Source organism: Salmo salar, chromosome ssa01 (assembly GCF_905237065.1).
Source record: "Salmo salar chromosome ssa01, Ssal_v3.1, whole genome shotgun sequence".
Classification (NCBI taxonomy): domain Eukaryota; kingdom Metazoa; phylum Chordata; class Actinopteri; order Salmoniformes; family Salmonidae; genus Salmo; species Salmo salar.
Window position 1 is genome coordinate 128,478,957 of NC_059442.1, and position 25,911 is coordinate 128,504,867.

General features: G+C 43.4%; 2 protein-coding genes across 2 annotated transcripts in view; one reads left to right on the forward strand and one right to left on the reverse strand.

The window, feature by feature from the left end:
* The window catches only part of pcsk5a (proprotein convertase subtilisin/kexin type 5a), a 41,821-nt gene extending 28,180 nt beyond the window's left edge, over window positions 1–13,641 (forward strand). The window contains exons 31-37 of the mRNA XM_045688735.1: window positions 1,302–1,544; window positions 1,790–2,026; window positions 4,233–4,410; window positions 6,973–7,190; window positions 11,294–11,394; window positions 12,006–12,198; window positions 12,513–13,641. Of these exons, the coding sequence (XP_045544691.1) occupies window positions 1,302–1,544; window positions 1,790–2,026; window positions 4,233–4,410; window positions 6,973–7,190; window positions 11,294–11,394; window positions 12,006–12,198; window positions 12,513–12,955 (1,613 nt within the window). The 3' untranslated portion in view covers window positions 12,956–13,641. The remainder of the gene's footprint in view (window positions 1–1,301; window positions 1,545–1,789; window positions 2,027–4,232; window positions 4,411–6,972; window positions 7,191–11,293; window positions 11,395–12,005; window positions 12,199–12,512) is intronic.
* A 205-nt stretch (window positions 13,642–13,846) lies between these two features.
* Window positions 13,847–24,971, reverse strand: bmcc1 (BNIP2 motif-containing molecule at the C-terminal region 1). The gene is given in 11 exon segments (NM_001139842.1): window positions 13,847–15,143; window positions 15,376–15,427; window positions 15,911–15,949; window positions 16,127–16,225; window positions 17,309–17,395; window positions 17,613–17,744; window positions 20,107–20,209; window positions 20,541–20,717; window positions 21,316–21,525; window positions 23,611–23,667; window positions 24,827–24,971. Coding segments are annotated over 9 exon segments (954 nt in total). The 5' UTR covers window positions 23,666–23,667; window positions 24,827–24,971; the 3' UTR covers window positions 13,847–15,143.
* Between the last annotated feature and the right edge of the window lie 940 nt (window positions 24,972–25,911).

A 25,911-nucleotide genomic window follows, 5' to 3' on the forward strand; every position in this document is an offset into this window, starting at 1 on the left:
CAAGAACACCCTCTGTGTTCTGTTAGACAGGTAACTCTTTATCCACAATATAGCAGGGGGTGTAAAGCCATAACACATACGTTTTTCCATCAGCAGACTATGATCGATAATGTCAAAAGCCGCTCTGAAGTCTAACGAAACAGTAACTACAATCTTTTTATCATCAATTTCTCTCAGCCAATCATCGGTAATTTGTGTAAGTGCTGTGCTTCTGAATGTCTTTCCCTAGAAGCGTGCTGACATTTTCTTCACCTCTTACACACTCACTTTACAGAATTTTAAATGCTTGTCTTTCATAATTTGATCAGTTATACTTGGATGTGTAGTGTCAGCGTTTGTTGCTGGCATGCCATGCCTAAGTTTGCTAATCTTGCCAATAAAAAAAAAATATTGAAGTAAATGCCATGTCAGTGGGTTTTGTGATGAATGAATGATGAAATGAAGTTGAGTTTGCCTTTTTGCCCCAAATTTAATTTAAGGTACTCCAAAGCTTTTTATTCTAATTCTTTATATCATGTATCTTTGTTTCATAGTATAGTTTCTTCTTTTTATTCATTTTAGTCACAGGATTTCTCAATTTGCGGTATGTTTGCCAATCGGTTGTGCAGCCAGACTTATTTGCCATTCCTTTTGCCTCATCCCTCTCAACAATAACGTTTTTCAATTCCTCGTCAATCCAAAGGGATTTAAAGGTTTTTAGCCATTTTCTTCATGGGTGCATGCTTATTATTAACTTCAATAAGCAATTTCATAAATGTGTCAAGTGCAGCGTCTAGTTGCCCCGGATTACACACCATCAACAACATAGGTATCACTACAAAATGTCTTATCTGACCTCTTATACACGATATCCAGCTTTTGGAACTTTGGTTTTCCTAGATATGGCTACTATATTGTGATCACTACATCCAATGGATTTGGATACTGCTTTAAAGCACATTTCTACAGCATTAGTAAAGATGTGATCAATACATGTTGATGATTTAATTCCTGTGCTGTTTGTAACTACCCTGGTAGGTTGACTGATAACCTGGACCAGGTTGCAGACACAAGTTACAGTTTGAAGCAGCTTGATGAAAGCCAGTCAATATTTAAATCACCCAGAAAATATATCTCTCTGTTGATGTCACATACGTTATCCAGATAAAGGGCAAAGAGAGAAAAATAAATATAAAAATCAATAGGTAGCCAGACAGGGAACAAGAAATTACCTATCTTAATCCATCAGTCTCCTTTCTCTCTCTCCCTCATCTCTCTCTCCCTCCCTCTCTCCATTCCTCCCTCCCTCACCTCCTTCCCAGGCTGTGAGGAGTACCACTTCCTCTACGAGGGCCGCTGTGTGATGGACTGTCCTGAGAGGTTCTTCCGGGACTCTGAGCAGGACGTGTGTGTCCGCTGTCACCCTGACTGTGCCCGGTGTGATGGTCCGGATGGGGACGACTGTGACTCCTGTGCAGACCCAGAGGCCACCCTGCACAACGGAGCCTGTCTGCCAAACTGCCCCTCCCACACCTACAGGGACAGCAGGACTGGGCAGTGCAAAGGTGAGGAGGCTTGGACACAGTGGTTCCCATGCATTTTAGGACTGAGATCCCCTGAAACCCTTTGAAAGTTTAATGTGACCCACCAAATAAAGAAAGCCAACCATAAGGGGAAAATTATGCACTTCTCCAGTGTACTATAGGTCATCTAGACTCTTGACTAGGTCATCTAGATTCCATGCAACCCAGTGCTGTGACATATCTGGTTTCTGTGGGATATCTCGTTTCACTGTGTTCACTTTTTCCAGACTGTGATGGCTCCTGTCTTACATGCTCGGGGCCCCACGCTGGCTCCTGCTCCAGCTGCAGAGAGGGTCAGAAACTGGATGCCGAAGGGCAGTGTGACCCCCTGGTTAACAGGTGCACCCCCCGCCACTACACTGACCAGGATGGAGAATGCCACCCATGCCACAAGTACTGCCAGCAGTGCAATGGGCCGGGCAAGAGCCACTGTCTGAGTTGCAACCAGAACCATTTTATACTGAGTGAGTGGAGTCATTCTCATTCCTCAATCCTTGATCATACAATGTTACGCGAGCTGTAGATAAGACAATGCTACAGTGAGGGAAAAAGTATTTGATCCCCTGCTGATTTTGTATGTTTGCCCACTGACAAAGAAATTATCAGTCTATAACTTTAATGGTAGGTTTATTTGAACAGTGGGAGACTGAATAACAACATAAAAATGCTGAAAAACGCATGTCAAAAATGTTATAAATTGATTTGCATTTTAATGAGGGAAATAAGTATTTGACCCCCTCTCAATCAGAAAGATTTCTGGCTCCCAGGTGTCTTTTATACAGGTAACGAGCTGAGATTAGGAGCACACTCTTAAAGGGAGTGCTCCTAATCTCAGCTTGTTACCTGTATAAAAGACCCTGTCCACAGAAGCAATCAATCAATCAGATTCCAAACTCTCCACCATGGCCAAGACCAAAGAGCTCTCCAAGGATGTCAGGGACAAGATTGTAGACCTACACAAGGCTGGAATGGGCTACAAGACCATCGCCAAGCAGCTTGGTGAGAAGGTGACAACAGTTGGTGCGATTATTCGCAAATGGAAGAAACACAAAATAACTGTCAATCTCCCTCGGCCTGGGGCTCCATGCAAGATGTCACCTCGTGGAGTTGCAAAGATCATGAGAACGATGAGGAATCAGCCCAGAACTACACGGGAGGATCTTGTCAATGATCTCAAGGCAGCCGGGACCATAGTCACCAAGAAAACAATTGGTAACACACTACGCCGTGAAGGACTGAAATCCTGCAGCGCCCGCAAGGTCCCTCTGCTCAAGAAAGCACATATACATGCTCGTCTGAAGTTTGCCAATGAACATCTGAATGATTCAGAGGACAACTGGGTGAAAGTGTTGTGGTCGGATGAGACCAAAATTGAGCTTTTTGGCATCAACTCAACTCGGCGTGTTTGGAGGAGGAGGAATGCTGCCTATGACCCCAAGAACACCATCCCCACCGTCAAACATGGAGGTGGAAACATTATGCTTTGGGGGTGTTTTTCTGCTAGGGGGACAGGACAACTTCACCGCATCAAAGGGACGATGGACGGGGCCATGTCCCGTCAAATCTTGGGTGAGAACCTCCTTCCCTCCGCCAGGGTATTGAAAATGGGTCGTGGATGGGTATTTCAGCATGACAATGACCCAAAACACACGGCAAAGGCAACAAAGGAGTGGGTCAAGAAGAAGCACATTAAGGTCCTGGGGTGGCCTAGCCAGTCTCCAGACCTTAATCCCATAGAAAATCTGTGGAGGGAGCTGAAGGTTCGAGTTGCCAAACGTCAGCCTCGAAACCTTAATGACTTGGAGAAGATCTGCAAAGAGGAGTGGGACAAAATCCCTCCTGAGATGTGTGCAAACCTGGTGGCCAACTACAAGAAACGTCTGACCTCTGTGATTGCCAACAAGGGTTTAGCCACCAAGTACTAAGTCATGTTTTGTGGAGGGGTCAAATACTTATTTCCCTCATTAAAATGCAAATCATTTTCTAACATTTTTGACATGCGTTTTTCTGGATTTTTTTGTTGTTATTCTGTCTCTCACTGTTCAAATAAACCTACCATTAAAATTATAGACTGATAATTTCTTTGTCAGTGGGCAAACGTACAAAATTAGCAGGGGATCAAATACTTTTTTCCCTCACTGTAAATGCAATGCTAAGAAAAGAAGAGAAGAGAAAAAACAGTCACTGAAAGTAGTTTTTGGTTTAGAACAGGGGTGACGAACTCATTTTGCCGTGGTGGCCGCATTCGGTTTTCATTGGGGTCCGGAGTGCCACACTGATAATGTGTTATATTTCCTTGCCGTCAAAATTTGCTAAAAATAGTCTTCTATCCATCGTTCTTGGAATTTTTAATGCTCCCCGACTGTCTAGTAATTATTAGCAAGCTGGACAGTCAAGAAACTGTTTGAATATCGGTCCATTATCATTTCTACACAGTTTCGATTTGGTTTTAGTCTTTTTAAAGTATATTGAGTTAGTTCAAACCACCCGCCGGCCAGATTAGACCCTGTGTTTGACACCTCTGGTTTAGATGTTTAATTCATGAGTAGCAGTAGCAAATTTAACAAACAGACACTTTTCCACGCCAGCCATCGTGATCGGAAATTGTTCATTTTGCCTGAGCCACCATTTCATGTTGAATGATTTGTGTGTGTGCGTGCGTTTGTGCAGATGGTACCTGTATGGACTTCTGTCCTACTGGGTTCTACCAAGAGGAATCAAGCCAGAGATGTGAAGGATGCCACCCAGCCTGTCTCACCTGCATGGGCAGACACAGCCACGAGTGTCTCAGCTGCAAGGACCACCTATTCAGAGAGGGCAAGGAGTGTGTGGACACCTGCCAACCAAGGTTTAATTATAGTGTTGTTATTTAGCTGTCACTTTGATTTTGGAAGATAACGTTACGATATGGTTGCATAGTTATTTGATTCATTTTATTTGATCCAAAACAACTTATATTATTTATGACAGTTCTATAATTTATGAACAGTTAACATTAACTCCAGTATATGTGGCTCATGTACAGCAACTCACAAACACAACGTTTTAGTGTTGTATCACCATGCTCCATCGGACCAATGGAGTCTGGGCAGACCATCCGTCATATTGTGTTGGTTCATGCGCACTGTCTTCTGTGCTGTGTAATATATTGAGACCTCAGACAACAGGTACAGACCATTGAATAACAATGGAGCTCACGACTGAGATTGAAATGGCCTTTCATATGGCCTGATAAATGCTAATTAGACCAGATAGTGATTGAGACCGTTACATTTAATGTGCTGTTCAATTGATGCCCTGTTTAAATTTCTCAAAGAGGCTACAAAAGGCGCACAAATGGTAAAAACTGATATTTATTGCTGGGACGTTTCCCAAAAACACACCTGCAAGCATTGGGACACACCACTGACAGTGCATTCGCAAAGTATTCAGACCCCTTGACTTTTTCCACATTTTGTTACGTTACAGCCTTATTCTAAAATGTATTAAATCTTTTTTTTTCCCTCATCAATTTACACACAATACCTCATAATGACAAAGCAAAAACAGGTTTTTAGAAATGTTTTAAAAATATAAACTGAAATATCACATTTACATAAGTATTCAGACCCTTTACTCAGTACTTTGTTGAAACACCTTTGGCAGCGATTACAGCCTCGAGTCTTATTGGGTGTGACGCTACAATCTTGGCACATCTGTATTTGGGAAGTTTCTCCCATTCTTCTCTGCAGATCGTCTCAAGCTCTGTCAGATTGGATGGGGAGTTTCGCTGCACAGCTATTTTCAGGTCTCTCCAGAGATGTTAGATCGGTTTCAAGTTTGGGCTCTGGTTGGGCCACTCAAGGACATTCAGAGACTTGTCCCGAAGCCACTCCTGTGTTGTCTTGGCTGTGTGATTACGGTCGTGGTCTTTGCCCCCAGTCTGAGGTCCTGTGCACTCTGGAGCAGATTTTCATCAAGGATCTCTCTGTACTTTGTTCCGTTCATCTTTCCCTCGATCCTGACTAGTCTCCCAGTCCCTGCTGCTGAAAAACATCCCCACAGCATGATGCTGCCACCACCATGCTTCACCGTAGGGATGATGCCAGGTTTCCTCCAAACGTGACGCTTGGCATTTAGGCCAAAGAGTTCAATCTTGGTTTCATCAAACCAGAGAATCTTGTTTCTCAAGGTCTGAGAGCCCTTTAGATGCCTTTTGGAAAACTCCAAACGGGCTGTCATTGGTCTTTTACTGACGAGTGGCTTCTGTCTGGTCACTCTACCATCAAGGCCTGATTGGTGGAGTGCTGCAGAGATGGTTGTCCTGGAAGGTTCTCCCATCTCCACAGAGGAACTCTGGCGCTCTGTCAGAGTGACCATCGGGTTCTTGGTCACCTCCCTGACCAAGGCCCTTCGCCCTCGATTGCTTAGTGTGGCCGGGCGGCCAGCTCTAGGAAGAGTTTTGGTGGTTCCAAACTTCTTCCATTTATGAATGATGGAGGCCACTGTGTTCTTCAGGACCTTCAATGCTGCAGAAATGTTTTGGTACCCTTCCTCAGATCTGTGCCTCGACACAATCCTGTCTCTGAGCTCTACGGACAATTCCTTCGAACTCATGGCTTAGGTTTTTGCTGTGATATGAACTGTCAACTGTCGGACCTTATATAGATAGATGTGTGCCAATCAATTGATTTTACCACAGGTGGACTCCAATCAAGTTGTAGAAACATCTCAAGGATGATCAATGGAAACAGGATGCTCCTGAGCTCAAATAAAGTATTTTTTATTTTTAATACATTTGGGAAAAAATCGAAAAACTTGTTTTCGCTCTGTCATTATGGTATATTGTGTGTAGATTGATGAGGGGAAACATCTATTTAATACATTTTAGAATAAGGCTGTAACGTAACAAAATGTGGAAAAAGAGGTCTGAATACTTTCATATGTGAAGACTGAATAGTGCATTGAAGCCAAGTGAAGTCAGTTAAAATGGTGTCCCATGGAGACATAACATGCACAGTTTGAGCTACTCCAGGAAGTAACCTCGCAGGCTGCCACTTCTCATTGAGTAACTCAAATTGAAGTCAGACCAGGGTACTGCAGGCTGCCATTAGCAACTAAATTAGCCTGTCCTTATAACTTCTACTGTGTAGGATTTTAAAATAATTGTTTCAAGGACATACATCCGGTGTATTAGAAGAAAATATTGGTACCGTGATTGTCTTACAAAAACACATCTCCCACACAGACACCTAGAAACAGTGACACATCCACAAATACACACACACACCAATAAATAGTCAGTCTCACACACACACACACACACACACACACACACACACACAAACACCTATAAACATCCACACATCACTACACACCTACACAGACCGTCCATGATGGGTGTCCCTGTCTGACTTGCACTGTCTCACAGTCACTATGGAAACATGACCTCGAGGACGTGTGAGAGGTGTGACCCGAGCTGCGGTGAGTGTTCCGGGGGCAGGGCGGATGGCTGTCTGAACTGTGCAGATGGACTGCTCTACCTGAGGAAACAGGGACGCTGTCACTCCAGCTGTCCCCAGGGCCACTATCAGGACAGCCAGCACCACACCTGTGAGCCCTGTCACTCAAGCTGCAGAACCTGCTCAGGTAGGGAGGACGAGAGACCTGTGTGTGTGTGTCTCTGTCTTAGTCTCTTTTTTTCACAGTTGGATCACAAGATACTTTGGAACCCAGTCAATACTTGTTACCATAATCATGAAGGGGCTGTTTCCCGGACCTGGACCCAGATTAAGCCTATTCCAGGACTGAAAGGCACTTTCTATGGAGCTTTTTCATTGAGCATGCATTTTAGTCCAGAATTAGCCTTAATCTGGTCTGGGAAAAGTACATCGATCTGTTTTTGGCATTCACAAGTGATTGAATATCGACCTATTCCTAAAACAGAGAACAACGAGACAGATTTCCCAGCTAGCACATTTGATTCCTTAGAAGTTGTGGGAACGTACGTTTTTGGTTTCCCATTGGTTCTGGGAACAAAGCAATAAGTTTCCTGACCGGTAAAACAAAACGTTCTGAGAACGGAAGTGAACGTACATTTTTAGGTTGCAGGGAGGTTCTGAGAATGTTTCACTATGGTTCCCAAAACCTTTCCTGGGACGTTTTATTTATGTTCTGAGAATGGAAATTATAGGTGATTTGAAGGTAATGAAATTACCCCTCCTCCCTCTCTGCGGATGACTTCGTCAACCATTTTGAAAAGAAGGTTGACGATATCCGATCCTCGTTTGCTAAGTCAAACGACACCGCTGGTCCTGCTCACACTGCCCTACCCTGTGCTTTGACCTCTTTCTCCCCTCTCTCTCCAGATGAAATCTCGCGTCTTGTGACGGCCGGCCGCCCAACAACCTGCCCACTTGACCCTATCCCCTCCTCTCTTCTCCAGACCATTTCCGGAGACCTTCTCCCCTTCCTCACCTCGCTCATCAACTCATCCTTGACCGCTGGCTACGTCCCTTCCGTCTTCAAGAGAGCGAGAGTTGCACCCCTTCTGAAAAAACCTACACTCGATCCCTCCGATGTCAACAACTACAGACCAGTATCCCTTCTTTCTTTTCTCTCCAAAACTCTTGAACGTGCCGTCCTTGGCCAGCTCTCCTGCTATCTCTCTCAGAATGACCTTCTTGATCCTAATCAGTCAGGTTTCAAGACTGGGCATTCAACTGAGACTGCTCTTCTCTGTGTCACGGAGGCTCTCCGCACTGCTAAAGCTAACTCTCTCTCCTCTGCTCTCATCCTTCTAGACCTATCTGCTGCCTTTGATACTGTGAACCATCAGATCCTCCTCTCCACCCTCTCCGAGTTGGGCATCTCCGGCGCGGCCCACGCTTGGATTGCGTCCTACCTGACAGGTCGCTCCTACCAGGTGGCGTGGCGAGAATCTGTCTCCGCACCATGCGCTCTCACCACTGGTGTCCCCCAGGGCTCTGTTCTAGGCCCTCTCCTATTCTCGCTATACACCAAGTCACTTGGCTCTGTCATATCCTCACATGGTCTCTCCTATCATTGCTATGCAGACGACACACAATTAATCTTCTCCTTTCCCCCTTCTGATAACCAGGCGGCGAATCGCATCTCTGCATGTCTGTCAGACATATCAGTGTGGATGACGGATCACCAGCTCAAGCTGAACCTCGGCAAGACGGAGCTGCTCTTCCTCCCGGGGAAGGACTGCCCGTTCCATGATCTCGCCATCACGGTTGACAACTCCCTTGTGTCCTCCTCCCAGAGTGCTAAGAACCTTGGCGTGATCCTGGACAACACCCTGTCGTTCTCCACTAACATCAAGGCGGTGACCCGATCCTGTAGGTTCATGCTCTACAACATTCGCAGAGTACGACCCTGCCTCACACAGGAAGCGGCGCAGGTCCTAATCCAGGCACTTGTCATCTCCCGTCTGGATTACTGCAACTCGCTGTTGGCTGGGCTCCCTGCCTGTGCCATTAAACCCCTACAACTCATCCAGAACGCCGCAGCCCGTCTGGTGTTCAACCTTCCCAAGTTCTCTCACGTCACCCCGCTCCTCCGCTCTCTCCACTGGCTTCCAGTTGAAGCTCGCATCCGCTACAAGACCATGGTGATTGCCTACGGAGCTGTGAAGGGAACGGCACCTCCATACCTTCAGGCTCTGATCAGGCCCTACACCCAAACAAGGGCACTGCGTTCATCCACCACTGGCCTGCTGGCCCCCCTACCTCTGAGGAAGCACAGTTCCCGCTCAGCCCAGTCAAAACTGTTCGCTGCTCTGGCACCCCAATGGTGGAACAAGCTCCCTCACGACGCCAGGACAGCGGAGTCAATCACCACCTTCCGGAGACACCTGAAACCCCACCTCTTTAAGGAATACCTAGGATAGGATAAAGTAATCCTTCTAACCCCCCCCTTAAAAGATTTAGATGCACTATTGTAAAGTGGTTGTTCCACTGGATATCATAAGGTGAATGCACCATTTTGTAAGTCGCTCTGGATAAGAGCGTCTGCTAAATGACTTAAATGTAAATGTAATGTAATGTAATGTAAATGAAATAAAGTTCTGAGAATGTTTCAATAACACTGTTAGCTTAGTTTGGGTTAATTGTTTTAACCTCCAAGCACAGATAGGACACATGAAAATGTATTTGCTTAGGCATTAATCATGCGAATACATTTTTTTTTTCACTGTGGCACAGTGTCAGTGAAATTCAAACTTTTGATCTTCCGTTCTGTATCCATGGAATTAGTCAACTGCACCACCAGGATGGCGCCAGCATGCCATGTTTTTTTTTAACTCATTCAAAGCTGTTAGTTTTAGTCTATTCAAATAGACCCCATTTCAAAGGAAACAAGCGCTCCTTAAGAATTTGGTTGATGCTGAGAATGAATATTATTTTAAATATCATTCTTAAAGTGATCTTTGAATCTTACTAATGTTTTCTTGTGTTTTTTTTATGGAAAGTTTTCTTAATGTTATGGGAACATGACTTTAAATAGAACCATGAGGAAACCTGCAGAAAACATTATGCTAAAGTACTGAAATTCCCAACAAGCTCTCACAGTCTCCGAGATCACATTCTTCACATTTTGAAGTTGTTCCAAACGTCAAATTTCGAAGTGTTTTTAAGGTTAAGTTTAGACATTAACTCTGAATGGTTAAGGTAAGGGTTAAGGTTTGGGATAGGCTAAAACCAAAAATCTAAAAAACAACTTTGTATCACTGGATTCAAACATGCAATCTTTGGCACCAGAGACAGATGTTTAGGCATTAACTCCAAATGTTTTAAGGTTAGGGTTAAGTTTAGGCATTTACTCCAAAGTCTTAAGGTTAGGCATTCATTCTGAATGGTTAAGGTAAAGGGTTAAGGTTTGGCTTAAAACACAAATCTCAAAAACAACTTTCTATCGCTGGATTTGAACATGCAACCTTTGGAACCAGAGGCAGATGCTTGGAACCAAAGGCAGATGCTTGGAACCAAAGGCAGATGATTTACGCCCATCTGCCATCCCCGTCCACAACGCCCTAGCAAAACCATAATCTACTTAAAAGTTACAGAGTTCACTAATGCCCCTAGTGGCCGGTTTCCACGTCATCTCCCGACATCTTCAGACATGGATGGACGTTGAATACTGATTTGTGTGGCCTGGCTGGAAATTCCCACAGAAGAAAGTAGTTTCTTAATAATCTCTGAACGTTCTGAGAACATGACTTTAAATGGAACCATGAGGAAACCTGTAGAAAACGTTATCATGAAAGATTGAAATTCCCTCAGGAGAATGAACATTCTCTGAACTATTTGACAACATTCTCTAGTGTCAAACCATTTGGAGAATGTTCTTAGAACATGACCAAAATTGAAATTAAACGTAACCACGTTTGAACTTTTAAGAAAAATCTGTTAAAGTAATGAAATACAAAGAACATTTTTGTTTTTGTCAAGTTTTTGTCAAACGTGTTGAGAATGTTCCAAAGCCAAGCAACTGTCCTGCATCGTTCCCAGAAAGTTATGGGAAGGTTGTATGCAAAATAACCATAGGACAACCACACTCTCACCAAGCTCTCAGAAACATATGGTTTTCAGAACATTATCTGTTAGCTGAGTTGTGTCTTTTAAATTGACTAACTAAATCCAACAGGAAAGAAAAACAATGCACTGGAATGTCATGCCATCTACACTACAGTCCAAGTGCCCAACAATGTAATTGTCCCATATTTCCAGGAAAAGGATCTCAGGCGTGTGACTTGTGTCACATGGGCTACACGCTGTCAGACGGAATGTGTGAGTCCCACTGCAACATGGGTCAATACCCCGTGCTACAGGTAACCACTAATACCCATTACTCACCACTCACCATCTCTGTACTGTATAATGTGCTTCATGTTAGTCACACATGTCAGGCATGACACATTCCCTGATGTCAGTGAGTCACAAATAAAGTTACATACGTCCTGATGTCAATGCAGAAATGAGTGCGGTGTTAAATGACAGATTACATTAAACTTGTTTGATCGATAGTTGTTAGTGTTGTTTGGCTGGAGAACGGTACCTCGTTACCGGGTAGAAATGTGTCCCTAGTTAAAAGGCAGGTTTGTGGCTCTCAAGGACCTGTGCTCTGCACCCTTGACTTAAACTTACCTTGTCCTTTCACATCTGCACAAGTGCATTATAGAAAGTAGCGTGGCTAGGAGTTAAAGGTGGTGCCTGTGTGCTGATTCCTCACGTCTTCTCTCCTTGACTCCTTCTCAAAATGCATTGGAGAAGGTCCAAGGGGAGAACCATTCTGAGGAGGAGGCAAGGAGAGAGGATACAAGGAATCAAGGATAGAGAATTGAGACTCACCCCCTGTTTCTTTGTCGAGGAATCAAGGAAAATACTTTTGAGATTCACCCTGTTTGTGTGACAGCCTGTCCACTTGTGGTCTTCTGGCCAGGATTGTGAGGACTGTGACGGTTCCTGTCTGGACTGTAGCGGACCTGGTCCATACAACTGCACCATTTGTCCTGCCCATGCCATCCTCACAGCCGGGGGGCGCTGTCTGCTCTGCTGTCAGAACGACCTGCCAGTAGAGGGAGATTCCACAGCGCAGCAGCAGCAGGAATGCTGCAACTGCACTGAGACAAGAGGTGGGCTCAGGGTTCTGTTCCAATATACAGACCAGCATACCCCTTAGAATGAAGCAGACCAGAGTTCAAATACTATATGAAATCATTCAAAGTACTTTAGCTGTGCTTGATTGAAGTTACCTGGTGCTCTGGAACAGATAGAAAAGTGCAAACCTCACCCATCTGGCAATCCAGCCATGGTTAAAGCAAACACTAAAAGGATTTGAACGATTTTATTTAAACCCAGGTCTGGAATGAGTTTATAGTAAGAAGTATCATGTTCATGTATTCAACCACCCTATCGCATGTCTGTTGTCTTTCTCTCCGGTCTACAGGGGAGTGCGTCCTCAGCACTAACCTGGCCTTCCGCAATGACGAAGAGGAGTCAACCGGGAACATGGCGCTCTTCATCACCACCTCCATCCTACTGCTGCTGGGCCTGGGTACCATAGTCTTCCTCATCCGACGCTCCCGCTCCAAGAGCCCCTCCCTCCCCGACCCCATCACGGCCCCCCGTGGCTACGAGAAGCTGGGTGGCGGGCGTCATAATACCACATCCGCCGGGCACGCCAGTTCCAGCGGGCATTTCCGCGAGGCCCAGTTGGTGGATCTCACCGACCGCTACGGGGATAAGGATGAGGAAGATGAGGACGAAGATGAGGACATTGTGTACATGGGTCAGGATGGAACGGTCTACAGGAAGTTCAGGTACGGACAGCCAGGGAATGATAATGACGACGAGCTGGAGTACGATGATGAGAGCTATACATTTCGCTGATGAGTGATTTTACGCTTTTTCTACAGTTCTACCTCTTTCTTCCTTTTTCTCTCTGCCTCTTTCTTTTCTCTCTCTCTGACTAGATCTTTCCCTCAGGGCTTGCATCCATTTTATTTGTCCTCCTTTGATATTCAGTTAAAACAAGAATGAATAGCTATTTCATACTGAGGGGTGTTTAAAACAAATGTTGTTCATTCACAAAACTGTATGTTCTAGTCGAAGACCAGTTATTTTTAACATTTATGGGAAATGTATATTTTATTTTGTTGTGTCTTTGGTTTATTTTGTGTGTGGCTTCAACCATGAACCCTCTAAAACAATATCCTATTCGTCGTAAAATCGGTTTCATAATGGTGTTAATCCTCTTTGTAATTGTGGTGGTTTTGAAGTTTAATACGGGCTCTATTCAGTCTGGAACCGATGAAGCGTTACAGATTGCACAAAATAAATGTTAAGGTAATTTCCGATTGAGCCGACATATGCAGCGTTTACCCTGAATGCAGTCTCTGCTAACTCGGGGACATTGCCTTTAAATTTAAATCACGCTGTAACGCTGATGGAGTGGAGTCCTAACACTTTCAGAGTTATGGTTTTGCCACTTGTCTTTGTATAATTAGTTTGCAGTCATTGACTTTTGATTAGAAAATATTGTGTTGTTATTCAAATAAAGTTTAATTGAATTTGAAGAAATGATTTGTGATAACACTAATAGAGACACAAATGTGTCGTATTCATACGGCACCAAAGGAAAGAAAACGGGGAGGGACAACCTGTACTTATTCAATAAGAAATGCTCATTTTCATTGCATGCCCTAATGAATACGACCCTGGTGTTGTGATAGGAAGGTCAATGGCATAGATGGAACGTAAGGAAAAGCACAGGAGCAATGCTCGGAGTAAAGTTGTATTTATTGATATAGTGTTCCATCATATAACACATTTTACACACAATGTAGAAGACCCCTGGGTCAAAGAGCCATCGAGAATCTATGAGGAAGCATGCATTGATACACGCACACACACAGGACGCGATATTGTGCTTTACAGAGCTTTACGCTTCTCTCTCTGTCCTCCTCTGAGGTCATATACTGTTTGGTGCAGAGACAAGAGCCCTAGATGGTGAACATGTAGGATGTCTGACGGAAACACACTGACAGGACACACACACACACACACATCACGCACGACTCTCACAGGACCAGTCATCTGAAAAGACACGCTCTCACAATGTACTGATAGCTTGTTTTCACACATTCACTTAGTTACACACAAATATAATTCATTATATTTCCGTGGTTACTCATGGCATCCACTGTACGTCAGATTGATTCAAAGTGAAAACATCTAGGGATTTATCTGTCAAACACTCTCATCAAGATCCAAATGATTTTCAGATCTAAAAAAAGATCGATGAGACGCGTTACTTGGTCATTTCCTAAGGGGACTGGGTTTTAGCATGTCATAGATATGTCAGATTGATTTTGACGTACCGTCATTGATGTGATGTTCGTCTCAAGGACATAATGACTCGTCTAAATCCAAGATGGACAATATTAGTGCTTCACTGCTTCTCATGCATTATTACCAAAGTACAACATTAAAACTTTGACGCTAAGAATGGATGTGTGTTCTGCACTGTGAGTGACCACATCATAATTATGTTCTTCACAAACTATCATGGTAATGTGGATTTACTGTCAAGTATCCTAGTAGTGGGGATTATTAAATACTGGTCCTGGGCAACCTACATGAGTGCACATTTTTGTTCCAACCCAGCACTAACACACCTGATTATTCAACTCGTCATCAAGACCATGGTGTGCTACCAGGTATGTTAGTTCTGGGAAGAAACAAAACAGTGCAACCTGTGGGTCCCAAAGACCAGGATTAAGAAACCCCACATGCTAATCTCTGGTCTGTCAGAGGTGTTGTAGATGGATTTTACAGTGGTCTTCATAGGATCTACGTCTGAGTGCTAATAGGGAATATGGAGTGTCTTCATAGTCGACTCCACGTCGCACAAACACACAGGAATATACCTTACGGTACATCTGTCTTACTGCATCCAGCATACGAAACAATCATGAGTTTTCGAACAAAGTGACATTCCATTTCGAAACGAGCATTCATTTCCACTGTTGTTGAATGCCACTTTGTCTAGGAGTTGTTCGCGTTGGTTTTATTGGCTCTGCAGAGGAAGAGACGCCAAGGGAACAGAGGCATTAATGTTAGAGTATGCATCCCACGTGGCACCCTATTCCCCTTTATAGTGCCCCACTTTTGATCAGGTCCTGGTAGTGTACTATGTAGGGAATAGGGTGCCGTATGGGAGGCACTGTTAGAATGTTTATATGAAGGGCAGACAAGGCCATCTCTCTTCAGACTGCACTTAAACAAGTAGCTTTAGTGGTCTTACTTACTCACTCAGGTCTCCCCGGCATCGGCTCGGGTCCCTGGAGGAAACTGCTCACTCTGCAGAAGAAGGAAGAGAAAGAATAAACGTCAGACGGGAATCTAGGGTGCAGTGGTAAATATGTCATGGGCTACATATTGAATCGATGGTATGTATGTGTCTTTTGTCAGGAAGGCAGAGCCAAATATGGTCAAATGAGTATGTTTCTCATTGGAATTCTACATCACGTTCTCAGAATTGTCTCATTTACCATCTGTGATATATCACCATTATTAATCATATGATCGTAATCTATGGTTTGTTGATGTGGATGACAAATGCGTTGCGAGGTACATTTATCACATTTTCATATAATTGCATTATGAAAGTGGTCAGAGCAAACCCACAGCAGTGGAGTAGGCTCTCATCCAACATAAAAGCATTTCTGATCTTAAACAGGATCATTTGATAAATGGGAGTCTGGCTAAGAGAAAGCAGAAGTGGGGATACATCGGTTCTGCTTCTGCAGCCATATAGTAATGAGGGACAAAATCTATGCTTACGTTGAGCTCACCGCTGCTTCCTTCAGCTCCTCGTCCAGACTAGGGATGAGAGTTGACAACAGAAGATAAATTGAGAGTCAGTTACAGGTCACAGGAGAGGAGGGGAAATGGAATGATATGGAAGAGGAGGAGAGGAAGGGAATGAAAGGCGAGGAGGGGAGAGGAGGATGAAAGGAAAATAAAAGGGAGTGGGGGGGATGTGTGGACTGGGCTCACCTAATGATGCACTCTGGGATGTGGACGTGTTCCATGGGGATGAGTTCCTGCAGCTCAGCCAGGCTGTTCACATACTTGATCTTATTGCTAAACTTGGTGCTGTGACAAAACACATATACAGTGCTGTGAAAAAGTATTTGACCACTTTCTAATTTTCTCTACTTTCGCATATTTTTGATACTGGATGTTATCAGACCTTCAACCAAAACCTGATATTAAATAAAGGGAACCTGAGTAAACAAATAACACAACAATTACATACTTACTTCATTTATTTCATTAACAAAGTTATACAACATCCAATGCCCCTTTGTGAAAAAAAGTAATTGCCCCCTTACACTGACTGGTTGTGCCATCTTTAGCTGCAATGACTCCAACCACACGCTTCCTGTAGCTGTTGATCAGTCTCTCAGGTCGCTGTGGAGGACTTATGGCCCGCTCTTCCAGGCAGAACTGCTTTAACTCAGCGAAGTTTGTGGGTTTTCAAGCATGAACTGCTCGTTTCAAGTCCTGCCACAACATCTCAAATGGGATTAGGTCTGGACTTTGACTAGGCCATTCCAACAACAACAAAAAAGCAGTTTCATGTAGACTTGATTGTGTGTCATTGTCATTCAGCTTCAGCTCACAGACGGATGGCCTGACAATCTCCTGTAGAATTCTCTGATCTATTAAGGCAAGTCGTCCAGGTCCTGAGACAGCAAAGCATCCCCAAAGCATCACACTACCACCACCATGCTTGACCATTGATTTAGGGTTCTTACTGTGAAATGCAGTGTTTGGTTTCCGACAGACATAATGGGACCCAAGCCATCCGTCTGTGATCTGAAGCTGAAGTCATGCAGCAAGACAATGATCCAAAACACAATCAGGTCTATATGAAAATTTTGTAAAAAAGCAACAAATTTGAAGTTTTGGAATGGCCTCGTCAAAGTCCAGACCTAATCCCAATTGAGATGTTGAGGCAGGACTTGAAACGAGCAGTTCATGCTTGAAAACCCAGAAATGTTACTGAGTCAAAGCAGTTCTGCATGCAAGAGTGGGCAAAAATTTCTCCACAGCGATGTGAGAGACTGATCAACAATAAATTACGGTCATGTATGCTACATTTCAATCCCTGTGTAATGAAATGCGCTCCGAGATTTCTTTACTTAGAACAGAGTAATTCATGTGTGTGTTTACCTGATGAAGGGCCGAGTGAGGGCTAGTATGGTCCGTATAAACCAGGACGGGTGGACGATGATGAAGGATTTCAAATTCTTCCTGAGCCTGAAACCAAACATTCATCAACATTCTTATATTGAGTACGTTTGTGTGATGTGGCATGCTACGATGTTATTACAGTTGACCACATGGGAAATAAGTACACGTAAATCTTTTCACATATTATCCTGTGGGCCTGACTATCCCCCCCCCCCCTTAAACATTTTCCATACAAAAAAAAAATCCATCAACTCATCCATAAATCAACCATATGTCAAATGACCTCCTGTCAATCATCTGGTAACACTTCTTGAGCCAGCCCAGTCCAGGCATCCTCCTGTGGGGCGTGGCTCCGTTCAAGTAGATGATCATGTAGTCTTCTGCCACCATCAGCTCCAACGTGCTGATCACATACCTGAAGGTGGGATATACAGTAGGGGAGGAACACGTCAATCATGAACCTAGTGTATGATTTAAAACGTGTACAGGTGAAAGGTAAAGAGAAGATGGTGAATGATTGCGCTACATGTGTTAGATTAGAACCTTATTGCCATTTAACCCTGAGACCCAGGCATAGATCCAAATGAGGAACAACATATTACCCTTCAGAAATACTTGTAATAGGCCTCTGATTATGAAAATAATATATTATTTATTTATTTGACATTTTCTGGAAACGTTGCAAAAATGCAACATTGGGCTTCAATGTTAGGAAAAATGTGTGTTGGATGAAAAGCATTTACACTGTCTAATGGCATAAAAAAACGAATTGATCAACTCGACCGATTCAAATGTTTCTATTTTGTTGTCAAGAACATAATTTTTTGAAAGGATCAGCAATGTTGTGGGTTTTCTATGTTTGGGGAACATCTAACTTACTTTTAGTAATATTTGGTTGTCCTTTCTGGCTTCGTTTCGATAGGTAACCTGTCTTACTACTTTACTATAAAATAGATGGTCGTCAATGGCAGTATTCTGATCTCAAATGTTATTTGTCACATGCAACGGGTGTAGACTTAATCGTGAAATGCTTACTTACAAGCCCTTCCCAACGATGCAGAGTTAATAATAAGGATTGGACCCTTTTTGTTTCTGCCTAAAATGACATATCTAAATCTAACTGCCCGTAGCTCAGGCCCTGAAGCAAGGATATGCATATTCTTGATACCATTTGAAAGGAAACACTTTGAAGTTTGTGGAAATGTGAAATGAATGTAGTAGAATATAACACATTAGATCTGGTAAAAGAAAATACAAAGAAAACAAACTGAAACTTTGCAGTGTATGTGCAAAGTTTCAGACAGATCCAATGAACCATTGCATTTCTGTTCAAAATTTTGTATCAAGACTGCCCAAATGTGCCTAATTGGTTTATTAATAACTTTTCAAGTTCATAACTGTGCACTCTCCTCAAACAATAGTATGCTATTCTTTCACTGTAATAGCTACTGTAAATTGGACAGTGCAGTTAGATTAACAAGAATTGAAGCTTTCTGCCAATATCAGATATGTCTATGTCCTGGGAAATTTTCTTCTTACTTACAATCTCATGCTAATCGCATTAGCTTACGTTAACTCAACCGTCCTGTGGGGGACCCACCGATCCTGAAGAAGTTTAAAAAAAGTTATAATAAAAAGAAAAATAGTACCACGAGCAATAAAATGCACAAGAATGGAGCTATATACAGGGAGTACAATTATCAGATCAATATGTAGAGGTACGAGGTATTTGAGGGAGATATGAACATGAAGGCAGGGTAAAGTGACTAGGCATTAGGATGGATAATAATAAGAGTAAAATAAATAACAGAGTATCAGCAGCAGCATGTGTGCTTGTGTGCGTATGCATATATAGTGCATGGGAATGTGTGTGTGGCCTTTGTGTGAGTGTGTCAGTATCGTGTGAGTGTGTATTTAAGAAATAAAGCATGGGGGGTGTGGTATATGGCCAATATACCACGGCTAAGGGCTGTTCTTATGCACGAAGCAACACGGAGTGCTAGGACACAGTCCTTAGCCATGATATATTGGCCATATATCACAAATCCCCAAAAAATAAATGTTTTGTCATACCCATGCTATACTGTCTGATATACCATGGCTGTCAGCCAATCAGCATTCAGGGCTCGAACCACCCAGTTTATAAGTAGTGTTTATACAGTCTTTGTGAGTGTGCATAGAGTCAGTGCTGATAGTCTGGGTAACCATTAATGAACTAATTAGCAGTCTTATGGCCAGGTGAAGCTGGTTGAGAGAATGTCAAGTGTGCAAAGCTGTTATCAAGGCAAAGGGTGGCTACTTTGAAGATTCTCAAATATAAAATATATTTTGATCTGTTTAACACTTTTTTGGTTACTTCATGTTTCCATATGTGTTATTTCATAGTTTTGATGTCTTCACTATTATTATATACAATGTAGAAAATAGTAAAAATAAAGAAAAACCCTTGAATGAGTATGTGTGTCCAAACTTTTGACTGGTACTGCGCATCTGGGTCTAAGAAGATGCACTATATAGTGTCTGACATTATTTTTTAGTTTAGGAATGGTACAGGATGCAATTTAGGAAAAGTTGCATTTATACAATGATGGGTCTCACAGGGTTAAGGGATTTTGGGGGGGAAATACAGACAGACTTAAGAACTATAAATGCAATATATCCTTTAAGAACTTTTCAATGAAAGGTGTATTTGTCAGGTGTAAGGTGTAGGGTTCAGACCAGGAAATAGATTCAAGTCAGTAGCTCTGAGGGTGAGGAGGATTCTAGGTGTAACTCACAGGAAGAGATGCTCCATGACTTCATGGTAGTCCTCACTGTCACTGTCAGGAAGGAAACACGCCGCAAACACTAGGATGGCGTTCACTCCATTTCCATAGTACCCTGATGAAGGAAACACAAAACTTGTAAAGAAATATTCACATATGACCCACACCACAACAGTTTATAAGAGTGCCCTGTCGAGGCTTGGTGCTGGAGTGCAGTGTTTGGCTGTTTCCTTTCTCTGTTTGTTTCTTTTTCTCTGTCATCTGCCATCTGTGTGTCTGATTAGCCCTCTACATTTTTTATCCTGCAATTAAGCCCTATTACGTTCTATGAGATTAAAATATATTTTGTATGGAAGACGCCATCAAGAGAAAAAAGAGGCAAGACAAGGTCTATAAAATAAAACAAAGGTATAAAACACAGAACAACGACCAGAACTGTCCTGTACCTCCATGGGAGATAACTCTCTGGTAGGGCTCGATGATCTTCATGTTGATGCGGTGTTCCTGCTCTCCAATGACCACGGCCCTCCACAGCTTCCCATCCTGACGCTCCTCCTCCGTGCTACATGTGGGGATCGGCTCGCACGGCTCCTTCTCCGCTGTACGATTGGCTGTTGGGGGTTCTGGTTTGGGGCAAAAGGCAGAAACACAGCTATCAGAAAATCCAGATGCACTATAAATCGATTTATAATCTGCACAACAAAAATATGATTACAGAGAAATTAGGTATAAGGAATAACATTTTCATTGAACTTCCAGCTTCCAAGTGGCGTGTTATTTAGTATATTAGTCTGTGTTTGAAATAGCCCTACTGTAGTGCACTAAAGGGTTCCATTTGGGACGTACTCCTAGACCAGGGGTACTCAAGTACTATTTGAGAACGTCCGGTGACACAAATGTCCTATGTGGCAAAGGTCTGGATGGATTTGGTCATTTATCAACGTAGTAACAAACCTTCACCTCGCAACCAATGCGACCCCAAACTGTTCACACCCCTCTTGTTGGCGGAGAGAAAATGTTTCAATTTTAAAGCTAATTTCCCGTAATTCTACACATTTTGCATGTATTATGTGTGTTAATATGATACCAGGGTCGAAGCCCAACCGAGTAAAAAAATGAAAAAGTGAGTGGTCGGGACCCACGGTCCGTATTGACCCCTTTCTGGATTCAGATCCGGACCGCGGTCCGCCAGTTGAGTATGGAGGTCCTAGACTGACTAACCCTCCCAGTCCAGCTCATTGTCGGTGTAGTCCAGATAGTCTGCGTCGTCGGGCGTGTCCAGGTCGTCCACGTTAATGTCAAGGTCGTCGGGCGTCTCTAGGACGTCGTCCTCGCTCTGGTCCAATGAGAGGCTGATACACGGGGCAGAGAGCTTCTTCCTCTGGGACGGGCCACCTGGAGCACCCTGCAGGGGCAGCGAATTGGGAGGGGCTAGAGGGAGGGAAGGGGAGGAGTCAGTGGAAATGTTAGAAGGCTCCATATATATATATATATATATATATATATATATATATATATATATATATATATATATATATATATATATATATATATATATATATAACTGCTCAAAAAAATAAAGGGAACACTTAAACAACACATCCTAGATCTGAATAAATGAAATAATCTTATTAAATACTTTTTTCTTTACATAGTTGAATGTGCTGACAACAAAATCACACAAAAATAATCAATGGAAATCCAATTTATCAACCCATGGAGGTCTGGATTTGGAGTCACACTCAAAATTAAAGTGGAAAACCACACTACAGGCTGATCCAACTTTGACATAATGTCCTTAAAACAAGTCAAAATGAGGCTCAGTAGTGTGTGTGGCCTCCACGTACCTGTATGACCTCCCTACAATGCCTGGGCATGCTCCTGATGAGGTGGCGGATGGTCTCCTGAGGGATCTCCTCCCAGACCTGGACTAAAGCATCCGCCAACTCCTGGACAGTCTGTGGTGCAACGTGGCGTTGGTGGATGGAGCGAGACATAATGTCCCAGATGTGCTCAATTGGATTCAGGTCTGGGGAACGGGCGAGCCAGTCCATAGCATCAATGCCTTCCTCTTGCAGGAACTGCTGACACACTCCAGCCACATGAGGTCTAGCATTGTCTTGCATTAGGAGGAACCCAGGGCCAACCGCACCAGCATATGGTCTCACAAGGGGTCTGAGGATCTCATCTCGGTACCTAATGGCAGTCAGGCTACCTCTGGTGAGCGCTGTGCGGCCCCCCAAAGAAATGCCACCCCACACCATGACTGACCCACTGCCAAACCGGTCATGCTGGAGGATGTTGCAGGCAGCAGAACGTTCTCCACGGCGTCTCCAGACTCTGTCACGTCTGTCACGTGCTCAGTGTGAACCTGCTTTCATCTGTGAAGAGCACAGGGCGCCAGTGGCGAATTTGCCAATCTTGGTGTTCTCTGGCAAATGCCAAACGTCCTGCATGGTGTTGGGCTGTAAGCACAACCCCCACCTGTGGATGTCGGGCTCTCATACCACCCTCATGGAGTCTGTTTCTGACCGTTTGAGCAGACACATGCACATTTGTGGCCTTCTGGAGGTCATTTTGCAGGGCTCTGGCAGTGCTCCTCCTGCTCCTCCTTGCACAAAGGCAGAGGTAGCGGTCCTGCTGCTGGGTTGTTGCCCTCCTACGGCCTCCTCCACGTCTCCTGATGTACTGGCCTGTCTCCTGGTAGCGCCTCCATGCTCTGGACACTACGCTGACAGACACAGCAAACCTTCTTGCCACAGCTCGCATTGATGTGCCATCCTGGATGAGCTGCACTACCTGAGCCACTTGTGTGGGTTGTAGACTCCGTCTCATGCTACCACTAGAGTGAAAGCACCGCCAGCATTCAAAAGTGACCAAAACATCAGCCAGGAAGCATAGGAACTGAGAAGTGGTCTGTGGTCACCACCTGCTGAACCACTCCTTTATTGGGGGTGTCTTGCTTATTGCCTATAATTTCCACCTGTTGTCTATTCCATTTGCACAACAGCATGTGAAATTTATTGTCAATCAGTGTTGCTTCCTAAGTGGACAGTTTGATTTCACAGAAATGTGATTGACTTGGAGTTACATTGTGTTGTTTAAGTGTTCCCTTTATGTTTTTGAGCAGTATATATATATATATATGGAGACAAAGAGAGAAAACTATATATATATGTACATATATATTATTTTTTTCTCTGTCTCTTATGGTTTGTAGGGTTATGGCATTTTGGCTAGTTATTTGGCTAGTCCTCTTAAATGCTACCAACCTGTGCTAAAGATGAACATTTGGACCTTAACAAGATATAGCTGTGCGTAGCTTATGTGTATGTATTATGAATGAGTTAATGTCTGTATGAGTAACTAACCTCATCATGGTGCTGCATGTGAATGTGAGTGTGTCTAATTAACTGACAGCTTAGTTCTGTAGTTCTGTAGTTCTGTAGCCGCAGAGTAATGATGGTATAACAACCTGTCATCCCATACGGAGTTGCCGGTGTTATTGAGGCTCACCTGGTCTGCCCTCGGCCCCCTCGGAGCTCGTCTTACTGTGAGACGCCAGGTCCATCCCTTCATCACCCAGGGGGACATTAAGACAACACATAGCAGACAAGTGACACACTGAATACAGACCCAATAAACACAGGAGAGGCAAGTGTGTGTGCGTGCGCGTGTGTGTGGTGGCGCATTTGCATGCGCTTTGCACCACAAGGAAAGAATAGAATTTTAACTTTAACAGACAGTTTACACAGACACAATCCCCCTTCAACCTCTACATTGCTGTGGAGAATCATCATACACAACACTCCCTAATCTAGGACTAGATACAGTGTACCAGTGAGAGCCTGACTGTGTTTTGTGTTAGTCTGTTCATACACACACACACACACACACACACACACACACACACACACACACACACACACACACACACACACAAATGATTGAACTCAGTTGGCAGTATTGTACAGTACACAGTCACGCGCAAGCCATTTCCTACAGGCACACTGTCAGGACTGTTTCTCTATCATCGCTGCCGGGATGATTTCAATGACCACAGCAGAGGGAGGGAGGGCAGTGGGAGGAGTGTTGAGGATAAAGGTCATCAGATCTCTCTTCCTCCGCTGTGAATAATCCATCTCTTCTAGCAGGAGGTGGAGAGATGGATGGGGAGAGGGAAGAGGGTAAGGCTGTTACATCATCAGCAGCCCCTTCTCTCTCTCTCTCTCTCTCTCTCTCTCTCTCTCTCTCTCTCCTCCTCCATCTCTCATCTGCTGACTCGAATGTCCACACGCTTACTCGAGCACAGATTGGGCACAGGTGTAAGTAAACCACGTGCACTCACGCACATTAAAATGATCCTGGTTTCCTTTTCAGATGGGAGAAGACAAATCTGATTCCATTAGCAAATGCGACAAAAAGAAAAACCGCTGATCAGAATAGCTGATTTCTGAACAGCAATGATGAATTACATAAGCTACTGCTGATGCTGAATCACACACACAGACACACGCGTGTGCATGCATACGATAGGTATAACAAGTTCAGCATCAGCTGCTTTGCTCCAGGGAGGATGCTGAGCCACCTCATACATAGTGCAGTACAGGACCACAGTGCTGATGACAGCAGCCCCTCCCTCTCCCTTCTCTCTTCCTGTCTCTAGAAAATAAATACGTCTCTCTCTTCTCCTTTTTGTTTATTTTGTATCACATTAAATCCATCTACTCACCACTACTGGGGCACAGGAATCTCTGTCCTTCTCTGTCTTAGTGCATGGATGTATTTCAGCTGTATCTCACACTTTTTCTCTCTTCCTCCCAGGCTCTTGGTAGAGATGCTCAGCTTACAAAAAGCTAACAGCTTCCACCATTTTGTGGTCACGTGACCCAGGCTAGCTCCAAATAAGGCCAATCACCTGCTTCTACAGCTCTGTGCAGCAGCTGGCTCTGGCAGTGCAGCTGTGAGTGTGAGTGTTATTATTCGAGGCCACCTGAGAGGAGATGTGTAAAATTTGGACAGCTGAAAGAGGTTTTATTATCCCTCAGGGCTAAAAGAGAAACAATGAGTTGAAAGGAAGCTAATGAATACAGTAGAATTACAATGAATTCCTTGCCAGTATTATTTACAAGACATTGACTATACAGTGCATTAGGAAAGTATCCAGACCCCTGGAATTTTTCCACATTATGTTACGTTACATCCTTATTCTAAAATTGATTAAATCGTTTTTCCCCCCTCATCAATCGACACACAATACTCCATAATGAAAAAGCAAAAATAGTTTTTTAGAAATGTTAGCAAATGTATAAAAAATAAATAAAAAAATTGAATTTAACATTTACATACGCTACTGTTCAAAAGTTTGGGGTCACTTAGAAATGTCCTTGTTTTTGAAAGAAAAGCACATTTCTGTCTATTAAAATAACATCAAATTGATCAGAAATACAGTGTAGACATTGTTAATGTTGTAAATAACTATTGTAGCTGGAAATTATTTTTAATGGAATATCTACATAGGTGTACAGAGGCCCATTATCAGCAACCATCACTCCTGTGTTCCAATAGCACGTTGTGTTAGCTAATCCAAGTTTATAATTTTAAAAGGCTAATTGATCATTAGAAAACCCTTTTGTAATTATGTTAGCACAGCTGAAAACTGTTGTTCTGCTTAAAGAAGCAATAAAACTGGCCTTATTTAGACTAGTTGAGTATCTGGAGCATCAGCATTTGTGGGTTCGATTACAGGCTCAAAATGGCCAGAAACAAAGACTTTCTTCTGAAATTCGTGAGTCTATTCTTGTTCTGAGAAAGGAA